Below are 25,956 nucleotides of genomic sequence, written 5' to 3'. Positions count from 1 at the left end.
GATATACTTAACCACTTTACCTCCGCTCACATGGAGGCTACTGTGGCAAAGTGCCGCGATCCCGTCCAGCGACGTAGACCTACGTCGCTGGACTCCGCCCCTTGTGGGCGGCGCTCGCGCGCCGCCGGAGGCTCGCTCCCGCTGTGTTCATTCACAGCGGGAGTCGGGCCAGCGGAGGAGCAGCGGCGATTGCCGCTGCTCTGCCCCGATCGTCGGGGATCGAGTCTGGAGATCCGCCCACTGTGTGTAAACACAGCGGGCGGATCTCCATAGTGACAGGGACTGACAGATCAGAGTGTTCAGCATAGCTGGACATCCGATCTGTCCTTCTGTCACACAGTCACCTCCCCCCCCCCCCCACACGTCAGTAAGCACCAGGCATACATTAACCCCTCCCTCTCCAATAAAATTAACCCCTTCCCTGCCAGTGTCATTTTTACAGTAACAGTGCATATATATAGCACTGATTACTGTAGAAATGTCACTGGTACCCCCAAAAGTGTCAAAAATGTCAGTCAAGGGTTCGATCTGTCCGCCGCAATGTCGCAGTCCCGCAAAAAAAAAAAATCGCAGATCACCGCCATTACGCGTTAAAAAAAAAACACCAAAAATGACAGAAATCTTTCCCTTAGTTAGTAAACGCAATAACTTTTGCGCAAACCAATCAAAATACGCTTATTGCGATTTTTTTTTTACTAAACATAGGTAGCAGAAAACAAATTGGCCAAAAATTTAAAAAAAATTTGATTTTTACATTTTTTTTGGGGGGAATTTCATATAAAAAAAAATGTGAAAAATATTGTTATTTTTTCAAAATAAACGCTCTTTTTTTGTTTATAGCGCAAAAAGTAAAAATCGCACAGGTAATCAAATACCACCAAAAGAAAGCTCTGTTTGTGGGGAAAAAAAGGACGTAAATTTCGTTTGGGTACGGCGTCGCACGACCGCGAAATTGTCAGTTAAAGTCGCACAGCGCCGAATCGCAAAAAGTAGCCTGGACGGAAGACAGCAAAATCCTCCGGTGGTAAAGTGGTTAAAGAAAACACCTTCAATGGTATATTTAATAGAGCAATAGGGAGCAAACCAAAGTGTTACCATATACTCTAAAGTGTCACTAAACCAACATTTAAAAAAAAAAAAAAAAAAAACAAACATCAATAATTGGTGTATTACATGCTTTTCATACTTAATCACTACGAGCTTTTGTTTTCGGTATTCTGCAAAAAAAAAAAACCTGGATGATCCTGCTGCTCTCTCTCTCCCCCTTCTGTTCATTTCTCCAGTTCACCTAAGAATTTTGCGTACCCTCAGTAGTTTTCAGTGGGTTTCTATGCTGAGCATTTCCTCCCTATCACATCTGAGCAGTCCATGTGAATATAGGAGTCACACATGTGAGCGTATACAAAGTGGTAAATGACAACCCACTCCCTCCCTCCTCTATGCCCACTAACCAGCTAAACACAATGGGGGTGGGATATTTACATGTAGAATAATGGAGGCTTCACCTCCCTCTTACTCTAAGACAGAAACTGGAGGGGTGTGACACAGCCTGTGACTGGCAGAAATTCGCCCACACCATGTTATTGACAAAAAATAATAAAGATCGATTTATAATATATATTTGTATGGCAATTTAAAACAGTTTGATATTTATGCTTACTCTGTATTGTTGTTGTTTAACATGTGACCAGCAGCAGAGGACTAGAAGCTCCTCCTGCCACTGTTTCCCTGCAGAACGGCTGGGAAAGAGCTGAATCATGTGACAGCTGTATATTGGTACTTAGATTTATTTATTTATTTTTATTAATTGCAGTGGCTTCCTCCAGATACAGAAACAGAAGGGATAATGTAAATTAAACCGTGTTTAGTATCATTTTAAGTCAATGTGACTGTCAATCCTGCTCTATTTCAAGATGTATGTCCGGCCAATTTTATTTAGTTTTAGATAACCGTGGGAAGGATTAGAACCCCAGTCAGGTTTTACTTCTACTCAGAGCTCCAATAGAGAGGTTCCCTCCCCTTTCTGTTCTAGTAACGTTTTACCAGACAGAAAGTGAGGAAAAATCTGCAAAGGAAGCACAGACAAAAAAAAAAAAAAGTTGACAGGGGTTCCAACATTTCCTACTTAACTTGAGAGGTAAGGGGATTTCTTTTATTGTAGAATCATACTTACCTAGGTAGATGCAGCATCGGTCACACAGGAGTATGAGGCCAACGTGCATAAAAACGGATGTACTCCGATATGAAACTGATGTCTCTGCAAGTGAAATCTGCGCGGTTTTCCTTTCAGTTCCCATCAGTTTTCATGCGCGTATGGTGTGAACTTACAGATGTCACATTGATGTATCAATTTATCTAAAAGACATGTGGCTGAGGCATAATAACGTAGTATAAAATTGTATTGCTGACTTCAAATAAGCAGACCTCTTCTGAACATATAAACGAAGCAGTGGTAGAAATTGAATAAATTATTAATAGCATAAAACTACACATACGTACGTTATTCTGAATCCAAAATACACGAAATTAAAAATCTTTATTTAAAATATTAACAATAAATAGGCACTGGAAGTCACTGTACACACACAGGATTGAGAATGTAGATCTTAGAAATACACACACACACACACACACACACAGCAAAAAGCAATATATACAAAACAATTCACTTTTCCCACATGATATCATCTTTCTTTAAATTTGTTTGAATCTTCTGCACATTTTTCAACAGCTGCAGGGCAGCCTTGCTATTGGGAGTTGGAGTGCCTCTTACTGGAGCCTCTTGTTTTTTCCCAGCGGTGACATCACTGTCTGCTTTTCCAGACTGTCCTGCGACAGCAGATCTGGCTTTGGAGGAAAGTTTCTTCATGGACCGAGCTGCCTTCTTAAGCCGAAGAACCTGAAAAAAGGTACATTTCAATACATAGGTTTAGAACGCTGGTTAAAAATATATACAGTGATGTGATCCTACTATACACAAACTAGCAGGAAGTAAGAATAGTATAGAGCACCTGCTCAACATGTGGCCTGCAACCTCCTGGTCTCGAATGGCAGGTTGCTGAACTAGAGCATCAGAATGGATGGAGGAGGCGCATATACCGATGCTTCCTCTATAGCGCTGGCTTTTGTCCCAGGCAAAGTGCATTTGATATCACTCCACCTGGGACAGGAACCTTTCCAACAGCCAGCAGAAACTTAAAGTGGTTCCTAAAGCCTTATGTTTTTTCACCTTAATGCATTCTATGCATTAAGGTGAAAAAACCTTCTGTGCTGCAGCTCCCCCCCCCCCTTTTTCCTCACCGGAGCTCAATCTGATCCAGGGACATTCACAAGAGCTGTGTCTCCAGCCACTGTCATCCTCCTCATTGGGCAGATTGATAGCAGCGGGAGCTATTGGCTAAACAATTATAACCATATGTGCAGCGCTTCTGAATGATTACCCTTAAGGTAGCGATTAATAGATACTAATAGAAATTTCATATATGGAGTAATCCAATATTAAATCAATGTGAAAATATAAAGAAATATGTTAGGAATACCCATAATTTCTTCACAACAATATTTTTTGGTCATGGGTTTTAACTCAGTATGCATTTGGAGCACATTTTGAAGATTCTTTTCTTATACACTTATTTGGATTTATTTATGGACTATAATTTTCGCACCCTTTACTTAAATGTCATGTCACTTTAATTGCGATTTGTCGTGTCACTATTTTGCTTTATCACTTTTTTTGAAGTTCTATATGTCTTAATACTCATACGGGTATTCCTAACATATTTCTTTATATTTTCACATTGGATTACTCCATACAGCTGCAAGAAAAAGTATGTGAACCCTTTGGAATGATATGGATTTCTGCACACATTGGTCATAAAATGTGATCTGATCATCATCTAAGTCACAATAGACAATCACAGTCTGCTTAAACTAATAACACACAAATAATGAAATGTTGCCATGTTTTATTAAACATTCACATTGCAGGTGGAAAAAGTATGTGAACCCCTAGACTAATGACATCTCCAAGAGCTAATTGGAGTGAGATGTCAGCCAACTGGAGTCCAATCAATGAGCTGAGATTGGAGGTGTTGGTTACAGCTGCCCTGCCCTATAAAAAAAAAAAAAAAAACACAACAGTTCTGGTTTTGCTTTTCACAAGAAGCATTGCCTTATGTTAATGATGCCTAGCACAAAAGAGCTCTCAGAAGACCTACGATTAAGAATTGTTGACTTGCATAAAGCTGGAAAGGGTTATAAAAGTATCTCCAAAAGCCTTGCTGTTCATCAGTCCAAGGTAAGACAAATGGTCTATAAATGGAGAAAGTTCAGCACTGCTGCTACTCTCCCTAGGAGTGGCCGTCCTGTAAAGGATAACTGCAAGAGCACAGCGCAGACTGCTCAATGAGGTGAAGAATCCTAGAGTGTCAGCTGAAGACTTACAAAAGTCACTGGCGAATGCTAACATCCCTGTTAGCAAATCTACAATACGTAAAACACTAAACAAGAATGGATTTCATTGGAGGATACCATAGAGCAGTGGTTCTCAACTCCGGTCCTCGGGACCCACCAACAGGCCACGTTTGCAAGATAACTAAATTACATCACAGGTGATCCCATTTGCTGCTCAGTGATTGCAGTATTCTAGTCTGCATCTCCCCAAGGTAATACTTAAAATCTGGCCTGTTAGTGGGTCCCGAGGACCGGAATTGAGAACCACTGCCATAGAGGAAGCCACTGCTGTCCAAACAAAACATTGCTGCACGTTTACAGTTTGCACAAGAGCACCTGGATGTTCCACAGTAGTACTGGCAAAATATTCTGTGGACAGATGAAACCAACGTTGAGTTGTTTGGAAGAAACACACAACACTATTATGTGTGGCGAAAAAGAGGCACAGCACACCAACATCAAAACCTCATCCCAACTGTGAAGTATGGTGGTGGGGGCATCATGGTTTGGGGCTGCTTTACTGCGTCAGGGCCTGGACAGATTGCTATCATCGAAGGAAAAATGAATTCCCAAGTTTATCAAGACATTTTGCAGGAGAACTTAAGGCCATCTGTCTACAGCTGAAGCTCAACAGAAGATGGGTGTTGCAACAGGACAATTGACCTAAAGTATAGAAGTAAATCAACAACAGAATGGCTTAAACAGAAGAAAATACGCCTTCTGAAGTAGCCCAGTCAGAGTCCTGACCTCAACTCGATTGAGATGCTGTGGCATGACCTCAAGAAAGCGATTCACACCAGACATTCGAAGAATATTACTGAACTGAAACAGTTCTGTAAAGAGGAATGGTCAAGAATTACTCCTGACCGTTGTGCACGTCTGATCTGCAACTACAGGAAACGTTTGGTTGAAGTTATTGCTGCCAAAGGAGGTTCAACCAGTTATTAAATCCAAGGGTTCACATACTTTTTCCACCTGCACTGTGAATGTTTACATTGTGTGTTCAATAAAAACATGGCGACATTTCATTCTTTGTGTGTTATTAGTTTAAGCAGACTGTGATTGTCTATTGTTGCGACTTAGATGATGATCAGATCACATATTATGACCAATTTGTGCAGAAATCCATATCATTCCAAAGGGTTCACATACATTTTCTTGCAGCTGTATATGAAATTCCTACATGGTTTAAGTATCTATTATTTGGGTACCTTATGGGTAACCATTCAGTAGCGCTGCACATATTGTTATAATTATTAAACATCATAGTTTTGCAATGGGCATACATGAGCACTTAAAAAAACAAAACAAAGTAAACAAGGCAGATTGTCATTCTGTCAGAACATAAGACATGGATTCTGTGTTTCTGTAAACCATAAACACCAATCCATGTCTTCCACTAGTAAAAGCACCTCCCCCAATACACTGAGCCCATTTGATCGCCCCTGATGTTAACCCCTTCCTTACCAGTGTCATAGGTACTGTGACAGTGCATATTTTTAGCAGAGAACACTAAGTGTCGCAGAATTGTCAGTTAAAGTAAAGCAGTACCGTATTGTAAAAAAGAAAGGCCTGGTCAGGAAGAAGGGGTAAATCGGAGGTCAAGTGGTTAAAGGAAACCTTTACTGAGAAAGTATGCAGGCTGCCATTGCAAACCTCCTTAACCCAAAGTACTAGCCAGCCAGCCCCTGGCTATTCCAATGGTTTCAGTACTTTCTGAGGCAATGACCTAGAACAGGTATGCAAATTAGGAGCTCTTACTTCAGGTTGACTTTCCTGATGCTTGTTCCAGGTCAGTGACTTAAGCTAAAATTGCACCACTTACATTGCATTTAGCCAGCAGTCACAAGCCGAGGCATATCATGAAATCAATGGGCCCATGTACAAGATCAAAAGTGGGTATTGTTTAACTTGCGCTAAATATTGGGCATGGCTTAAAGGGGTGTGGTGACAGGTGACATGGCCCCCCAATTAATCACTGCCTGTGGAAACTTCACACTGGACCTCATGCAACCTGGATTGTGTGCCTCTCTACTCTTCCTCCAGACTCTGGGACCTTCATTTCCAAATTAAATGCAAAATGTTCCACAGTCTGTGATGATTTGGGGATGTTGATTTCATTGTCCAGCAGGACTTGGCACCTGCCCACACTGCCAAAAGTACCAATACCTGGTTTAATAATCATTGTATCACTGTGCTTGATTGGTCAGCAAACTTGCCTGACCTAAACCCCATAGAGAATCTGTGGGGTATTGTCAAGAGGAAGATGAGAGACACCAGACCCAACAGTGCAGACAAGTTTTGGGCCGTTATGAAAGCAATCTGGGCTTCCGTAACACTTGAGCAGTGCCACAGACTGATCTCCTCCAGGCCACGCCGCATTGATGCAGAAATGTATGCAAAAGGAGCCCTGACCAAATACTGACTTTTTACTATACTGTACATGGACATACTTTTCAGTAAGCCAACATTTCTGTATTAAAAATCTTTTTTTTTTTTGGTCTTCTGGAATATTCAAATTTTCTGAGATACTGAATTTTGGGTTTTCAATAGCTGTAAGCCATAATCAAAATTAAAAGAAAGAAATGCTTGAAATGTATCACTTTGTGTGTAATTTTTTGATGATATTCTAATTTTAGGAGATGCATCTATATATTTCTGTGGAGTTTCCCTAAAACCCTACCTGTCACAGTGGCTTGGATTAAAGTGTTGGCTTAGCAGCAATAGGGCTAAACCAACCAAGCCACTATGGTGATTCCACTGCTGCTGAGTCCCCAAAATGCAACTTCCTCCTACCTTAGAGATGTCACTCCCTTGAAACTGTGCAGAGTCTCAGTTATTAGTGAGGGAGCAGCAACATCTCACTGATTTGGCAAGCGAGGAAGCAGTGCCATAGGTGAATTTGAGTCGAGCCTTACCAACTATGATATATACGTTTTAGGGAACATCTGTGATCTGTAACTTCTGGAATTATATTCCTAACCAACTGAATCTTTTGGGACTAGTTAATTCAAAAATAAAAGAAACATTTTGTGCTGTAATGCATAGCAAAACAATCTCCGTGGACACTACATGTCTTTGCACACTTAACAGAATGGTTGCTGAAGGTAGCAGCCAAACAAAAACCTTTGCATTTTTTATTTTAAAACTTCAAAAGATCTATGAAATAGAGAAGGGTAAACATAATATCCATATATTAATTCAATAATATAGCTATCATGATGGTATATACAGTAATGCAATATGCTATAGACATAAAGCCTATATTATACGATATGGCAAATAGCTTACATTTTGTTGGTGTCTCTTTAGCTTCAGTATTTGGTCACTTTTGTTTTCCATTTGTTTAACAAGGCACTCCATCTCCCGTTCTAAATCTTCACGCAGATCAATGTCTTTTGTTTCATTTATTTGCTTCAACAGCTCATCATGTTCACTTAGAGGTAAAAAAAAGTAATATATACATATATAAGAGATAAGAATTAGGATTATGATTTTTATGGTCAGTACAAAAATCCTATATTCTCTTTCGTCAATTGAGGGGTACAGGAAGTATTTCACCTTCAGCATGTCCTAAAGCATTCTGACGGAGGTGTGGGTAGCACAGCAAACACTAGCAGGCCCCAGAAAACACAGAACATGGGACTACCAACTGTACAGTTCAAAGAGCCACTTGAAGAACCTTATGCCCTGATGATGACATCAGATAAGAACCCAAAGTTTACCTTAAAGAACTTGGAGAATTTGTAAAAAGAAGAGCAGGAGGCAGCCTTGCAAATCTGAGAAAAATGGATTTTTGTAAAATCTTACCGTAAAATCCTTTTCTCTTAAGCTCATTGACAGACGTAGTCCTCCTTGATTAATATCAACTCGGGTTATACTGCCCTCTACAGGAGTAGGACTAGACAGGAAAGAAAACGTTCTGGCCACACCCTAGGGGCAGTCCCAGAGGGTATATCCTCTCACTTCCTGCTACAGCAAATCAGTTTTTTTCTGTCTAGTTAGGAGTAAGGACCTAGATTCCTTGCTAGGATCTTTGGTCCTGGCAGGATTTTTTTTTTAGAAATACTTTTTTAGACAGCTTTTTTTCTCCAGTGTTCCTGTGAGATCTTCAAGCAAGTACGCTGAAACTGGGCGACGGGCTGGATGTTGAGATCCAGTGGTCACCCCAGTTCAGCCTACGAGCGCGTGCAGGCCATAGCTCCGCGCTGGGTCGGCTGCGACATAGTCCCACTGGACGGGGACTGACCCTGCGAGTTAAACGTCTCGCCTGGACGCCAATGACCAACAGAGTCACGGCGTCCGTATTGGTCGACAGCCCCCCCACCCCGGTGGAGAGGGGTTCTGTCAGGAGTTGGCGCCCGCCTGGTTCCGGTATGGTGAGTAGAATGTTCCCCCTCTCCCCCTGTCGGGTTTGTTGGTGGACGCGGGCCCCTCTCTGGGATGGTCGGACACTCGGTTTTCTGGGTCTCCCCTCTATCCTATAACAGGTCACAGATCCCCCAATTTGAGTGTGGTTTTTGTGAATAGAAACCAGGAGGCTTGGTTTGGGAGCTGACTATCTAAAGTCACTATATGACTGTAAGGGTGACTGAAGTCAGTGGCAGACTACTAAAAGGCATTACTATTGAGGTATAGAGGTATCCTACCTGTCATAGTGTGTACACAGGCCGATGCCTATGCCTGAGTTACTGCAGCCACAGATCGCCATCCCTCCAGAAAGCCGGTCACTTCCACAGGCCACACAGCCTCCCGCAGGCCGAGGACACCTCCCGCAGGCCGAGGCACTTCCGCAGGCCGCACAGGCCGAATGCACACATCCCGCAGGCCGCTGCTAGCTTGCAAGCCGCCGCTATCCTACACAGGCCGCCGCCATTTTCTTGCAGATCGCACGAGGCCGCCATATTGGCGTAGCCTCGTGTCTCCAGCATGGGGGCGGCCATGTTTGAGGTGACCAAACACCTCGTGGAGTAATTGGGAGGCGCCGGAAGGCGTGTAAAGGGGCGGAGCCGCCTCCTTGGCCCAGGGAAAGCAAGCCAAAGACTTCCTGTCTGTAACAGACAGTGCTGGAAGCAGGTTGATAAGAAACTTCTGTGCATCAGGTGAGCCTTGGGGTCTCTCTCTCTCTTTCTGAGGGGTCCAAGCAGGTAGACTGAGGGGCGCTACTGCGCTGGGGGACTAAGTTAGAAAAAAAAAAAAAAAATTTTCTTGCAATTAATTTTTTTGTGTTTTGCTGGCAAGTGTCTTGTTACATGAACCCTGCCACACATGGATCCCCTCGAGGTGGCCGCAGGACCCTCCAGTACCCCACTTGTGAAGATGCATTATCAGCAGTTTTGGAGTCTTTGGTAGCTGAGACTCATATTCCTTTTTTGGTACTAGCAAGCCTACCAAAAACGGTGAAGGGTTTCCCTTGCCCAAATAGGGTCGTCCGTAAATGAGCCCTGCTATTTCCAAACGCATTGCTAGGCGCTATCATTTTGAGGAATCCCTCATTTCAAAGATGGACGGTACCACCAATAGTGGACTCACCATCACCATCTATGTCAGCACCATCTGTAGGCATACTGCAAACTGTCCTGGAGTGGTTAGAAGAGTGTAATCTTGGTAGTACCTGTTACCGCAGGACTGCCCTCCCCCCCCCCCCCCCCCCTCATGTCTAGAATCCGACATGTTGCTATAGATGGCAGTAAGGCAACATTCAATGTATGATGCAAAGACATTGGGCACTCACAAAACAGACATCCAAGTAGCAGATAATGGCCAGTGGTGATCAAAGTCACTTTAGGTGTGCAACAAGAATGGATTAAAGATCGAAGTTCATAATGGCTCTTTGCAAGCAGAAGAAGCAACAGGGGAATGCTCTCTCAACACTGTATCCCAATAAAGAGAGCGCACACGTACGATATTCTACCCAGGGGGTAATATATGAGCGCTCAGTCCCACAGCGTTAACCTATTCTGTAGCAAAATCAACATGAAACGGGGACCAGCTAATTTACAAACTGAGTGTTCAGAGACAGGACAGGCCATTGGACAATGCCAGCTGCTCGGACTAAAAACTGTGTACTAGAAAAAAAATCGGTTAGTCTTCCACGCAGCTGTGCTGAACAAACATCCATTCTATTAGGACACCAGCAAAAAAAAAAGGCATGCAGGTAGTAAGAGGAGTTATCTTGGGTTGGCCTGGTAAACAACCAACCCTCCTGTAGTTGATAGCGTAACCCAGAGGTGAAAAACTTCCTGTTTCCTTTAATGGATATGAAAGAAACCAACCTTTTTATGGGCTATTTACATTTGTATTTTTTGAGGAATGTATATTTGCTTACAGCAAGATGTATTTTGATTGATACAGTGACTGACAACACATTTTACTATACCAAAATAAATGTTTTTATTATAATCAAAACTAAAGCTAAATATAGCACAGCAGACAAACGTTGGTGAATATTAATACAGTATTATTAAAGCATGAAATATTACAATTACCAGAAACAGCACATTTTATACTTACAAATTCAAGTCCTCCAACTCGCCCTGTAGAGCAAGTAGTAGATCAGTCAGACTATCCCCTGTAGTGGGTGCTGCACAGGCTGAAGTCCTGCTTGATTCAGCAAGCCCAAATGGCTTGTGTCCTGCAGATTTCGAACGGGTCTGTGTGGAATGTGGGCTCTGGCTTTGATGCTTTATCATGTGCATAACACTCTGCACATTTGCACTCAGAGAATGACTGGAACTGGTAGACTTAAAAAATAAAGAGTAAACCATATTACGTTAGAAAATCTTATGTGTATTTCACATTACAGACAGCAACACCCTATACAGCACACCCCTGAACCCTGCAAGCAGCATATTCCTGCACTCTGTACCTATATCCTCAACTCTGCACGCAGCATAATCCTCAACTCTGCATGCAGCATAAGGCTCCGTTTCCACTGTTGCGACTTGCTGTGCAACTTGACACATGTCAAGTCGCACAGCAAGTGAAATGTCATTAATTTCCATGCGGCCCGTTCTAACTGCCGCGACTTGAGTTGCGGCGACTTGAAAAGTAGTTCATGCACTACTTTTGGGCCGACTTCAGTGCGACTTCCTTCTTTAATGAGGGACAAGTCGCACTGAAAGCCGCGAACAAGTAACACTACAGAGTTGCGCTAGAAGTAGCACGACTCTGTAGCCGCAGCAGTGGAAACGAAGCCTTATCCTCAACTCTGCACGCAGCATAATCCTCAACTCTGCACGCAGCATATTTGCACTCAGAGAATGACTGGAACAGGTAGACATAAAAAATAAAGAAGAGTAAACCATATTACGTTACAAAATCTTATGTTTATTCCACATTACAGACAGCAACACCCTACACAATACACCCCTGAACCCTGCACTCTGTACATATATCCTGAACTCTGCAAGCAGCACATTTCTGAACTCTGCAAGCAGCACATTTCTGAACTCTGCACGCAGCATAATCCTGAACTCTGCACGCAGCATAATCCTGAACTCTGCACGCAGCATAATCCTGAACTCTGCAAGCAGCATAATCCTGAACTCTGCAAGCAGCATAATCCTGAACTCTGCAAGCAGCATAATCCTGAACTCTGCACGCAGCATAATCCTGAACTCTGCACGCAGCATAATCCTGAACTCTGCACGCAGCATAATCCTGAACTCTGCACGCAGCATAATCCTGAACTCTGCAAACAGCATAATCCTGAACTCTGCAAGCAGCATAATCCTGAACTCTGCAAGCAGCATAATCCTGAACTCTGCAAGCAGCATAATCCTGAACTCTGCAAGCAGCATAATCCTGAACTCTGCAAGCAGCATAATCCTGAACTCTGCAAGCAGCATAATCCTGAACTCTGCAAGCAGCATAATCCTGAACTCTGCAAGCAGCATATTCCTGAACTCTGCAAGCAGCATAATCCTGAACTCTGCACTCTGTACGCAGCATATTCCTCAACTCTGCATTTAATGCACCCAGAAATAACCGGCTCTTTGAGGGCAACCGGCTCTTTGATGCGGCCCATGATTAAATTAAGCTTGACACCCATGCACTAAAAGTATTTGTTTTGTGTAGAGTGAAACATACTTGTTGTCCCTCCCATTTTCTTTGTCCCCACTGCAGACTGAGATTTTTTAGACCAGCTGGAGTTCTCTATGGAGCATGCTGAATTTCAGTTCCCTTCTAAGCTCTTAATTTCCTCCTTTTTTATTTTCTGTGCAGCCCACATGACTATAGCGTCAAACATGTGGGCGTATGCATAGTGGTAAACAACACTCTCCTCCCTCATCCTCCATGTCCTCCTATTGTTAAACACTATGGTACTGGATTTATTATGCTGATTAAATACATTCACTAAGAAACTCATAAAAGAAGCTCCAGTTTAAAATAAATCATCAATATATCACATGTAATTGATAATACCTGTAAAAAAAAAAAAAAAAGAAGAGGAAGAAGCATTGGCTGCAGATGCCATCTGAACATAATGAAAGCTAGTGTTAAATCATCTTTTACTTGGTCTACACCATATTAAAGCACCAAAACAAACATTTTATGTTCAATAAAGACTGGAAACGTTTTTTTTTTATATTCTAATTAGGATTGCTCTTCTGAAACTTTTTTTTTTTTTTTTTTAGTCATGTGGCTGGCACAGCACCAATTAGGGCTGGCCAGACTAACACCTTAGAGAGCATAAGTCAGCAGAGCAATAGAAGCTCTTCCCAAGGATCTTTACATGCAGATGCCAAAGAACAGGGAAAGATCATGTGACTATCGTGTTGATTGGTACTGAGTGATTATCTGTGGCCAATCACAGCTAATCACAACACTAAATTAATAGGTTTCATTATGAAAAAAGGGTTGCTTTATAAGAGTTAAATTCCCTACAGGCAGTCCCTGAGTTTCAAGCATCCGACTTACATACGACTCATAATGACAAATGGAAGGATATAACAGGAAGTGAGAGGAAATTCTCTGCTATAAGAGATATCATGGGAAAAAGGTATTTCCACTGAAGCTTTATCACCAATCCTTGTTTCCATGACAACCCAAAATTTTCAAAATCCAATTTTCACAGTAATAGAAAAAGAGAGGTGAAATCTTCTTTAGAGGGGCACAGACAGCAAAACAAACCTTACAAGAGTGTTAACTATACTATCCAAAAAACCTAAAATGTTTTATAGCTGGAGTTACACTTGTACCTGTTCCAACATGCATACAAATTCAATTTAAGAACAAACCTACAGAACCTGTCTTGTTTGTGATCCGGGGACTGCCTGTATTATAAGTAATTATAGTGTGTAAAATAAAATAAAAATGTCCTGATCACCTCCCCAGAGTAGTACAGTGTTACTATGGTAACACAGTATTGTTCTGGACACAGTATATAATTAAAAAAATATATATTTAAAAACATTAAAAATGTTATATATATATATATATTATATATATATATATATATATATATATATATAAATATATTTTTTTTTTTTATACTGTGAACAGTCCATGTCCCTGGTCACCGCCATACCTGTTATATGAAAGTACTGTACTGGTGAATGTAAAAAAAAAATAATAATAATAGTGTCAATTTAAATTCTCTATTTTCCCCAAAAAACTGCAACTTCAAAAAACTTGCCATTCTCTCTGCTTTCGAAGAGGTAATTTGGAGGATATCTGTACGGTCCTGAGATAGGCCATCAGTACATCAGGATTGATTGATTATGGACTCTAACTTTCCAGCAGACTAAATAATATACATTGGTTTTGGATATTTTTGCGCCAAAGAAATATAGCAGTATACATTTTAGCCTAAATTTATGAAGAGAAAGATTATTTGCAAAATTTTATAACAGAAACAAAGAAAAATAAAAAAACTTTTTTCTCAAAATTGTCGGTCTTTGTTTATTTTGCAAAAAAAAATAAATGCCACCAAAAGAAAGCTATTTGTGTGAAAAAAATGATAGACATTTCATACGGGTACCGCGTTGCATGACCGCGCAATTTTCATTCAAAGTGCGACAGTGTTGAAAGCTGAAAATTGGCCTGGGCAGGGACGGGTGAAAGTACCCATATTGAATTGGTTAAGCTTTGCTGCAAATGGCAGAAGAGGGTAGAGCAGATCCAGCCCTATCTAGGCTCTGCTGTAGTAACAGATCATTTTAACGACTTTCTACTAGCTGTTAGAGACGAGTAAAACGTCATGAATATAACAAATCTGCAGTGAAAGAGTTACATAAGTGACATGAACATTGTCCTAGAGGATTTTAGCATTCACAATATAAATGTTTGATAAATTTGTACAAATGTCCTTTAGCCCATTTGGATACACAAACCGGCATTATTACACCCCAACTTCTGTCTACACAAATGCATTAACTGAATGCTTCTTTAAATATTCATATAGATTCTTTACATTTCCAGCTACTAAAAGGGAAGAAAATAGGAAGGTGTCAATTTTAGACTACACACTGTGCAAAAGGTGCACATAATATATTGCCAAAAGTATTGGGACACCTGCCTTTACACACACATGAACTTTAATGGCATCCCAGTCTTAGTCCGTAGGGTTCAATACTGAGTTGGCCCACCCTTTGCAGCTATAACAGCTTCAACTCTTCTGGGAAGGCTGTCCACAAGGTATAGGAGTGTGTCTATGGAAACGTTTGACCATTCTTCTAGAAGCGCATTTGCGAGGTCAGGCACTCATGTTGTAGAGAAGGCCTGGCTCGCAGTCTCCGCTCTAATTTATCCCAAAGGTGTTTTATTGGATTGAGGTAAGGCTAGTCAAGTTCCTCCACCCCAAACTTGCTCATCCATGTGTTTATGGGCCTTGCTTTGTGCTCTGGTCCAAATGATTTGGTGGAGGGGGGGGGGGGGGATTATGGTGTGGGGTTGTTTTTCAGGGGTTGGTTTTGGCCCCTTAGTTCCAGTGAAGGGAACTGTTAAGGCGTCAGCATACCAAGACATTTTGCACAATTTCATACTCCCAACTTTGTGGGAACAGTTTGGGGATGGCCCTTCCTGTTCCAACCTGACTATGCACCAGTGCACAGACCTTGTAACCCTTAAAAAAAAAAAAAAAAAAAAAAAAAAATCCTGTTCCTTTAAAGCACGAACAACAGAACAGTGCTGGTGCTGTGCCATTTGGTTCCTATGCATCATCTAAAATACCTGGTTGATCCTGTCTGGTTTCCCCCCCTGTAAACTGACCATAGTTTATCATGGCTACTGAGCCGTGAAACCATGGTCAATTTACGTGCCTCGGCTATCCACAGCTCTCCTCTGTCCTCTCTCTCCCCCTCCCTTCCTGCCTGTCAGCTCTATTCTGCTTCCCAGCCCTCCCCCCTGCTGGTAAAATAAGTCTTCTTTCTACAATTCCCTCTGTTACAATAAAGGATGTTCCCTAGTGTATGTATTTTGTTTTTTTTAAATAAGTCGCTATATACCTTACGTGACCGCCCACCCCTCTACTCTCCTCTTCCTGGCTGATGTCAGCAGGGGTTTCTCGGCCCCTCCTACTGTAGCCATCAGATCGAGAGAGGCGAGAGGTGGCCGGTCACGTGTGCACCAAGCAGTAATAAGGTATATGGTGGTTTATTTTTAAAAAACACATACACTGGGGCACATCAGTTAATGTAACAGAGGGGATTGAAGAAAGAAGACTCAGTGACCTAACAACCACTTTACCTTATAAGCAAGTCAATGCAATGTAAAAGTATGGTAAAGTATAAAGAAAGCAGACCTCATTAGGCTTGCTTCTGAGCCTGACACTTATGTACATGACACCAAAATCTAAACACGCTGTTTCTGATTTTGTTTCGGTCAAATTTACCAACTATGTAATAGGAGGGCACACGTAAACCATCCATTTAAATTAAATTGAATGATACAGGACCTTACATTTCACAGTTTTTGGTCAATATTGCAGACCTGGCATAAACAAATCCAAAACATATTCTAGTGAGTGAGAAGCCAGTAAAAGAAAACAAATCTGCTGCTTATTGTGACTCACAGGATCATTGTCAGCCCACAAGAGGAAGTGCAGTGGCTGGCAGGATCTCCATCTAAGGCCCAAATCACGCTTGTGCAACTTGTCGTGACTTTGGACCCCAAAGTCGCACCCCTTGTTTTCCAATGAGTACCGTTCATATTTGTGCGACTTAAAAGTCTTGAGGGGCATAGACTTTAATGTAAACCCTCAAAAATTTAATGAAAGTCGCACCTGCATGATATAATTACAACTTGTGTGCAACTTGTGAAAAGAAAGCCAGCAATGATAAAAAAAAGTTCTGTTTGAAAAATTTGGAATTCATTAGAAAATAAAGAAACCAAACGATTCAAATCGGTTGAAAATTGATCAACTGATTAGAATGCTGTGTGAAGATTAGCTGGTTGTTAAGGAGCAGGCCGGGAAACTGGGCACTGCGTCCTTAACCGATAACTCATCAGCTGTCAGCGGGCTTCCCAACTGTCAACTGTATGTAAAAAATAATTGTGTTTGGAAAATGTTTAACTTCATGGGGGGGAAAAAATTAATTAGAAAAAGATTACTTAGATCAGTGGTACTTGGCTTCAGCCCTCAATGTCTACAAATAGAATAGGGTTTCCCCATGAGTTGTTAGAGGTACAGTTCAACCAATTAGTAGCCTATGTAGAAGATTGTGTACAGGGGCTTTTGTTTGCATCTGAACTGCTTTTCTTCCCTATGCATTGGGAATGCAGCAGGGTTTGTAACCCTAAAAAAAAAAAAAAAAATGAATCCTGTTCCTTTAAAGCAGGGATCCTCAAACTATGGCCCTCCAGCTGTTGCAGAACTACACATCCCATGAGGCATAGTTTGAAGAGCCCTGCTTTAAAGCATGAACAACAGCACAGTGCTTGTGCTGTGTCATTTGATCCCTTGTATCATCTAAAGTACCTGGTTGATCCTGCCTGGTTCTGCCCCCCGCCCCCCGTAAACGGAATTATCAGGGCTGCTGAGCCCAGAACCGTGGTCAGTTTTCATGCCTCCACCATCTGCAGCTCTCCTCTGTCCTCTCTCTCCGCCTCCTGGCAAAAAAGAATGCCGACAATGAAAAATAAATGAAAAAAAAAAAAAAAAACACAATGGCGTGGGGTCCCCTGCACCAATGCATACCAAGCCCCTCGGGTCTGGTATGGATTTCAAAAGGGAACCACACCAAAATATTTTTTTTTTTTCTAACATGGCCTGGGGTCCCCCCCCCAAAAATACATACCAGACCCTTATCCAAGCATGCAGCCTGGCAGGTCAGGAAAGGGGAGGGGACATGGGGGGGGGAGGTGCTTTGGGCTCGACCCCCGTCCCCCCCAAGCATCTTGTCCCCACCTACCAGGGTTGTGGGGGAAGGGGGGCTGATCAGAATCTGGAATTTTTTTTTTTTTTTTTTAAATAAAGAGATGGCCCTAGTGCGGATCCATCCTTAACCATGACGCCCGCTGCCCCGAAAAAAAGACAAAAACCTCCAGTGTCAATGAGGCTCCTGCCCATCTGCCAGCTCTTAAATAACTAGGGGGCAGGGCCACCAAGTAATGCCACTGGGTGGCTCCGCCCCCCCCATGACGTCAACGACCCAGCATGTGCCCGGTTCATGTCACAGGGGGTTGTTCAAGTTATTTGCTCGGATAAGGGTCTTTTTTTTTTTTTTTTTCTCAACTTTGGCATGAGGTTCCCCTTAAAATCCATACCAGACCTCAAGGGCCTGGTATAGATAGCGAGGACCGTACGCTTTTGTTTTTCTTTTAAACATATTTTTCATTGCCGGCATTATTTTGTTTACATTCATATGGCAGTGGGAAAATCTGCTGGACAGCTGATGTGTCATTGCTTAAGAACGTGGCAGGCAGCTTCCCGGACTGATCCTTAACAACCAGCTATTCTTCACACAGAATTCTAATCGGTCGATCAATTTTCGAGCCGATTCAAATTCAAATCCTTCTGAAAATGTGGAATTCCTTAGAAAATAAAGAAACCAAAAAAATATATTCTTTTCCATTCTGCACGTCTAGCGACTTTATAGAGCACAAACAAAACAATCACATTGGTCAAAGCCAAAGACTTAACAAAATCGCACTCATCCAAAGTCATAATGGATTTTTAAGTCGCCCAAATGTAAATGGACTCTAAAGAAAAACTTTGCAACAGATTCAGAAAAAAAAAAAAAAAAAAAAAATTGTACATAGTAAAGCTGGCCATACGTAGAACAAAATTTGTCTGGTTCTGCAGAAACCAGATGAATTTCAATCCATGTATCGCTGTTCCTATTCATGAGAAGTCGATCAATCAAATTTTCATCAACCGGTTTGTTGGAAAATTTTCATTCGATCAACACATGCAGCCAATGGGCTTACAGCGCTGATCAGTGTATTCTTACGGTGGGAGTCCCACTGTCAGAATACAACAACACAGCAGGGAGGATTTCCCCATTAATGTCGTCTGTGTGGATGGGGAAATCAGTTTTTTTTTTTTTTTTTGCTCAGCCGTACATGTGAATGAAAAAAACTGAGCCATGTATGGTCAGCTTAAGACCTGATACCAAACATACTTAAGGAGTAAGGGCTCTTTCACACGGGCGATCCGATCAGATCCGCCTGTCAGTTTTTTAGGCGGATCTGATCGGATCCTCCATGCAGCTCTATGGGGCAGCGGGTGTCAGCGGAGACACCTCCGCTGACACCCGCTGCCATCCGTATCCGATCCTGTCCGTGAAATCTGGACGGATGGAAACCCTATTTTTCCATCCATTCAGTAATCGGATCGGATCGGATGAGAGCGGACAGGCGGTCCGCTCTCATCCGATCCCCCATAGAGGGCAGCGGGGGCTGAGACACCTCCCTCTCCGCTCTGCAAGCGGAGACGGAGCTGTCATCCGCCGGCTCAGCGGGGATCGCGGATCGATCCCCGCTGAGCAACACGGATCCGCCTACGGAGGCGGACCGTGTGAAAGAGCCCTAACTCCACTTTTGTTGAGCAAAAAATATTCCCCTTTGGGTGATGTATGCACATTGTGGGATATTAACAAACTTTGTTGCAGATCTCCACATTTTGTTATTCTGAACAAATAGCTGTTTGTTTGTCTGTGTTAATGTACTAATTAAATCTGTATGGAAGTGGTTTTAGAATTATCAGCTACGGCACCTGCAAGGCTCTAATGTGAAAAGTGGGAGAGTTTGCATCCCCGTAGACCTGATTTCCCTTTGGGAGTATCTTACCAAAAATGACATTTTTGTTTCAGGGGAGGCTCAAAACTCAATTTTTATCTTAATGCAGACTTCTAGGAAAATAAGTAAGCCTCAACTCAAGCAGGAAATGACATTTCAGGAAGGCGTTCTGTACACCATCTGAGTACACAACACCTTTAGGTAGCCATATTGCATTGCATTTTACAGAAAGTTACAGTGCTGCCGATTGAAAAGGAAATTTTTAATAACAAATACAAAATTGTATACGCAATAGTTTTTATGTGCTCATTTTTCCCTTCAAAAGTGGAGTTTCCTTTTAACCACTTGCCCACTACTCACTGTGTTGCTACTGCGGCACAGTCGCTTGTTATCGTCTGGCGACGAAGACCTACGTCACCAGACATTCCCATCTCTCGGCGGCGCGTGCGCGCCGCCGGAGGCTCGCTCTCGCTGTTTTCAGTCACAGCGGGAGCCGGGCCAAGGGAGGAGCGGCGGTGATTACCGCTGCTCTTCCCCAAACGTCGGGGATCGAGTGTGGAGATCCGCCCGCTTGTGTAAACAAAGCGGGCGGATCTCCTAAGTGACATAGCGGGCAAGTGACAAGTGGCATAGCTGAACCTGCGATCTGTGCCTGTGTCACATAGTCCCCTCCCCCCACACACGTTAGTAAGCACCAGGCATACATTAACCCCTTGATCACCAATAAAAGTTAACCCCTTCCCTGCCATTGTCATTTTTACAGTAACAGTGCATATTTATAGCACTGATTACTGTAGTAATGTCACTGGTACCCCCAAAAGTGTCAAAAATGTCAGTCAAGGGTCCGATCTGTCCGCCGCAATGTCGCAGTCCCGCATATAAAAGAAAATCGCAGATCGCCGCCAGATTGCTGCCATTACTAGTTAAAAAAAAAAAAACAATAAAAATGACAAATTTCCCGTAGTTAGTAGCTGCGATAACTTTTGCGCAAACCAATCAAAATACGCTTATTGAGATTTCTTTTTACCATAAAATATGTAGCAGAAAACAAATTGGCCTAAAATGTTAAAAAAATTAGATTTTTACATTTTTTTGGGGGAGAATTTCATATAAAAAAAATGTGAAAAATATTGTTATTTTTTCAAAATTGTCGCTCTTTTTTTGTTTATAGCGCAAAAGTAAAAATTGCACAGGTGATCAAATACCACCAAAAGAAAGCTCTATTTGTGGGGAAAAAGACGTTTAATTTGGGTACAGCGGCGCACGACCGCGCAATTGTCCGTTAAAGTAACGCAGTGCCGAATCGCAAAATATGGCCTGGTCAGGAATGGGGTAAAATCTTCCGGTCTTAAAGCGGTTAAAAATATGCTCATTGACAATTTTTTTTGTCAAAGACATGTAGCTAAATACATTTTGGCCTAAATATATGACAAAAATTGAATATATTGGATATTTTTTAGCTGTCAAAGTAGAAAAAAATGGATTTTTGTAAGAACTTACCGTAAAATCCTTTTCTCTTAAGCTCATTGACAGACGTAGTCTTCTTGATTCTCAAGAGCTGGGTTATGTTGTCTCCGCAGGAGTAGGACTAGGCAGAATGACAAAACGTTCTGGCTCCACCCTAGGGGGCAGTCCCTGAGGGTATATCCTCCCTCTCTCTGCTACAGGGAATCAGTTCTGTTTAAAGCAGTACAGAGAATTTAACCCAACCCAACTCAATGATAGAGGGGCGGGTACTACGTCTGTCAATGAGCTTAAGAGAAAAGGATTTTACGGTAAGTTCTTACAAAAATCCATTTTTCTCTATCGCTCATTGACAGACGTAGTCTTCTTGATTCTCAAGAGCTGGGACATCCAGAAGCAGTGCCACAAATGAGGGGTGGGATTGACAGAAATCAAATCCAATCTAGTAGGCCCAACCGGTGCCAAACTAGAAGTTTTAAAGGCTCATTATAAACAAAGAATGAGACTAAAAGAAAAAATTTTCCAACGGAAAAAAACCCTCGAGGTAGACCACTGGTCTCCTCAAATTGCGGCCTGCAAAACCTTGCGGCCAAATGAGGCATCAGACGATGCCATTACATCAACTTTATAATGTTTAGAGAAGGTATGCACCGACGACCAGGTAGCCGCCTTGCACACCTGGACCACTGACGCCTGATGGCGAAAGGCCCATGACGCACTAAGTGCCCGAGTGGAGTGCGCCTTAACAGGGAACGGGGGCTCCCGACCCTTAATAGAATAAGCCTGTACTACCGTCTGCCTAATCCATCTGGAAATGGTCGCGGCAGATGCAGGCAACCCCTTTTTGGGTCCATCTGGGATCACAAAAAGTGAATCCGTCTTGCGAAACGAGTCTGTCGTTTTCAAGTATACCCTGATCGCCCGGACCACATCCAAGGAGTGCAAAGCAAATTCCCGAGGATGACTGGGCTTAGGACACAGGGAAGGTAATACAATTTCTTCATTCAGATGAAATTCTGAAACCACTTTTGGTAGGAAGGATGGATTCGGACGAAGAACCACCTTATCTCTATGAACCACCAGATATGGTGAACGACAAGATAATGCGGCCAGTTCTGACACCCTGCGTGCAGAAGTAATAGCCACCAAGAAGGCCACCTTCTGGGACAACGTGGGTAGAGGAATCTCCCTAATATCTTCAAAGTGAGGTTTCTGAAGAACCGACAACACTAAATTAAGATCCCAGGGGGGTAACGGCGCGTGCACTGGCGGAGCCAGATGTCGCACCCCCTGGATGAAATTCCGCACCAAGGAATGAGTAGCCAAAGGCTTCTGAAAGAAGATGGCTAATGCTGAGACCTGACCCTTGATAGTACTCAAGGCCAGTTTCTGCTCAACCCCTTGTTGCAGAAAAGCCAATATTCGACTAATCGAATAAGACCGAGGACGGAACCCCAAAGGTTCACACCATGCAATGTAGGACTTCCATGTGCGATGATAAATCTTTCTGGAAGTCGCTTTCCTTGCTTCAACTAGAGTAGGAATAACTGAAGCTGACAAACCTTTGTCCTTCAGCACCTGGGTCTCAATAGCCAGGCCGTTAAAGCCAGCGATCGTAAAGCAGGATGGAAGATTGGTCCCTGAGACAGTAGATCCTCCCTGAGAGGAAGTCTCCATGGGACGTCCGCCACCAGTCTGACCATGTCGGCGTACCAAGCTCGACGAGGCCAGTCCGGAGCTACCAGGATTACTGGGATTCCTTCCTCCTCTACCCTGTGAAGAAGTCTTGGCAGTAACGCGAGAGGAGGGAAGGCATATATTAGCTGGTATTGCCCCCATGGGGCGATCAGTGCGTCTGCGGTTTCTGCTAGAGGATCGCGGGAGCGAGCCACGAATCTCTGAACTTTCCTGTTGAATCGTGATGCCAACAGATCCACATCCGGGGTGCCCCACCGTAGGCACAACTGGTGGAAAACGTCTGGATGGAGGGACCATTCCCCCTGATCCAGGGTCTGACGGCTGAGATAATCTGCCTGCCAATTCTCCACCCCCGGAATGAACACCGCAGAGATTGCTGGAACAAATCGTTCCGCCCAGCGAAGAATGCAAGCCACTTCTTTGGCCGCTCGGACACTCTTGGTGCCCCCCTGATGATTGACATAAGCCACGGCCGTGGCATTGTCCGACTGGATCCGAACCGGGCTGCCCTGGAGCTGCTCGGTCCAGTGAATCAGACAAAGTCTGATCGCTCTCAGTTCCAATACATTTATCGGTAATCTGGATTCTTCCGGGGACCAAAGTCCCTGGACAGATAACTGACCGAGAATTCCTCCCCATCCGGATAGACTGGCATCCGTGGTCACTATCGTCCAATATATTGGCAGAAATGACTTTCCCTGGCTGAGCATTGGAGACCGAAGCCACCAAACCAGAGACTCTCTGGTCTGTTTGCTCAATCGGATCTGATTGTCCAGGGATTCCGGATTCCAATTCCATCTGAGAAGAATCTCTTGCTGAAGAATTCGGGTATGGGACTGGGCAAATGGGACTGCTTCGAATGAAGCCACCATCAACCCCAGAACCCTCATGCAAGTCCGAAGGGAAGACCAGCTGTTGGACAGTAACAACTGGACTGCTGATTGAATCTTTCGGAGTTTCCCTACCGGAAGGAAAACTCTTGTCCTGACTGTGTCTAGAATTAGACCCAGATATTCGAGCCTCTGGGTGGGAACCAGAAATGACTTTTGCTGGTTCACCAGCCACCCGAATTCCTGTAAAGAAATCATAGTAATTTCTATGTTTTGTAGCAAGGTCTGAGGAGACTCTGCATGAAGCAGAAGATCGTCTAGGTAACCTAGAATCGATATACCTCTTTGGCGCAGAAGTGCCAACATTGGGGCCAACACCTTTGTGAAGACCCGCGGAGCCGTGGCGAGACCGAAAGGTAACGCCACAAACTGATAGTGGTTCTCCTCTACGGAAAAGCGTAGAAAACGCTGATGTCCTGCGAAAATGGGAATGTGAAAATAGGCGTCCTTGATGTCTATGGACGCTAGGACATCCCCTGGATGCAGGAAGGCTGCTACCGTGCGAATGGACTCCATTCTGAATCTTCTTATGTTGACGAAAGAATTGAGCGCTCTTAAGTCCAGAATTGGACGCACTTTGCCCTCTTTCCTGGGTATTGTAAACAGGTTTGAATAAAACCCTTGAAACCGTTCTGTCCAAGGAACGTGGACTACCACTCCTTGTTGTAGTAGATCTGTGACTGCTCTCCGCAGATCTTCTAGACGATCCGGAGATAGTCGGATATTGGAAGGGAAGAATCGCGCCGGTGGGAGAGATCGAAACTCGATCTTGTACCCTGACTTTATGACTTCGCAAACCCATTTGTCCGGGATTCTGGAAAGCCATGGATCCGGGAACCGGCGAAGACGTCCCCCCACCCCAGTTATGGGTGGGGGCGCACCTTCAGGCTTTGGATGGTTTATCTTCAGGTCTGGAGGGGGCGGGCTTTTGCTTGCCCGACCAACGACCCCTGACGCCTCCTGCAGGAGCTTTGGAGGACTTAGTTTTTTCACCCGCTGGACGAAAAAACCTCTTGTGAGCAGAAAAAGAAGGCCCTCGTCTTTGACGAGTTCCTCTACCTTTAAAATTTTGCGGTAAAAAGGTGCTCTTTCCACCGGTGAGATCCTTAATGATCTCATCTAAGTTGGCTCCAAATAGACGCTCTCCTGAAAGGGGGATATTAGCCAATGCTTTTTTGGAACCTTGGTCGGCTAACCAACCTTTTAGCCACAGTGTACGCCTGAGAACCACTGCTGAGACTGATGCTCGCGCCATTAATGGAGTGGCGTCTAACGCCGCATCACATACAAACTGTAACCCCTGTATCATTTGTTCCAACAAATCTGATACCGCCTGAGGGACCTCTTCTAAGTCCCGGCGTAACCACTTGGTCCATTCAGTTACAGCCTGCGAAACCAGACCAATAGCAATTATTGGCCTGAAAGCTGATCCAATCAAGGAAAACATGGTGCGAGACATAGCTTCTATCTTGCGATCCACTGGATCTTTAAAAGACGGAGCGTCTTCTAAAGGAATAACCGTGGCTTTATTCAATCTAGCAATAGGTGAATCCACCACAGGTGGTTCTGTCCATTTCTTAATAAGGGTTTCCTCAAACGGATAACGCCTGTCAATGCGTTTAGAAATATTAAAAGTGCGTTTTGGCAGACGCCATTCTTCATCGATTGGATTGCCAAAACATTTGGGCAATGGAAAAACCTTTGCTACTTTGATGCGCTTTTTAGTCCCAAAAGGGATCTCAGTTTCAGCTATTTCTGATGGAATACCCTGTAACCTTAAAGTCTCTTGAACAGATACAATGAGTGCGTTTACCAACGCTTCCTCTCGGGCTATGGCGGATGCCGAAACATCCTCCTCACTGTCTGAAGAGACAGGACCCGAGACACCAATACCAGATGAAGTACCTGCAACTGCAGAAATAGGCTCAGAGTCTGAATCCGAGGTTTCAGATAATAAGGGGTTAGGCGGGGGTCGCTTTCTTGCGCCCTGTCCCTGACAAGCCACTTCCACCCGGGACACAAAAGTTTCCATAATAGCTGACAAAGATTCAATTGTCAATGGGGTGCTGGAGGATCCCGCAGACCCCTCGAGGGGATCCGGAGGAGATACATGAGTGGCAGGGTCCATGTTAATACAGGACACTTTTGCCAGCAAAAACAAAAAAACTTTTTCTTTTTTTTTTTTTTTGTGTGTCTCCCCCTAGCGCAATAGCGCCCCTCAGAGTACCTGCTTCTCGATCCCAGAGAGAGAGAGAGGGACCCCCAAGGC

The 25,956-nt window shown here is 43.4% G+C and overlaps 1 protein-coding gene across 3 annotated transcripts in view; it reads right to left on the bottom strand.

Moving 5' to 3' along the window:
- Positions 1-2,519: 2,519 nt before the first annotated feature.
- Positions 2,520-25,956, bottom strand: part of CEP57L1 (centrosomal protein 57 like 1) — a 69,616-nt gene continuing 46,179 nt past the window's right edge. For all 3 annotated transcript variants that reach the window (XM_082252058.1, XM_082252059.1, XM_082252060.1), the window contains 3 exons: positions 10,966-11,195; positions 7,744-7,888; positions 2,520-2,899 (listed from right to left, as the gene is read on the bottom strand). In XM_082252058.1, the coding sequence (XP_082108184.1) occupies positions 2,666-2,899; positions 7,744-7,888; positions 10,966-11,195 (609 nt within the window). In that variant the 3' untranslated portion in view covers positions 2,520-2,665. The remainder of the gene's footprint in view (positions 2,900-7,743; positions 7,889-10,965; positions 11,196-25,956) is intronic.

This window comes from Pelophylax lessonae, assembly GCF_965119305.1.
Source record: "Pelophylax lessonae genome assembly, chromosome: 3".
NCBI classification, from domain to species: Eukaryota; Metazoa; Chordata; class Amphibia; order Anura; family Ranidae; genus Pelophylax; species Pelophylax lessonae.
The sequence above is the reverse complement of the archived record's forward strand: the minus strand, read 5'-3'. Positions and strand labels throughout refer to the sequence as shown.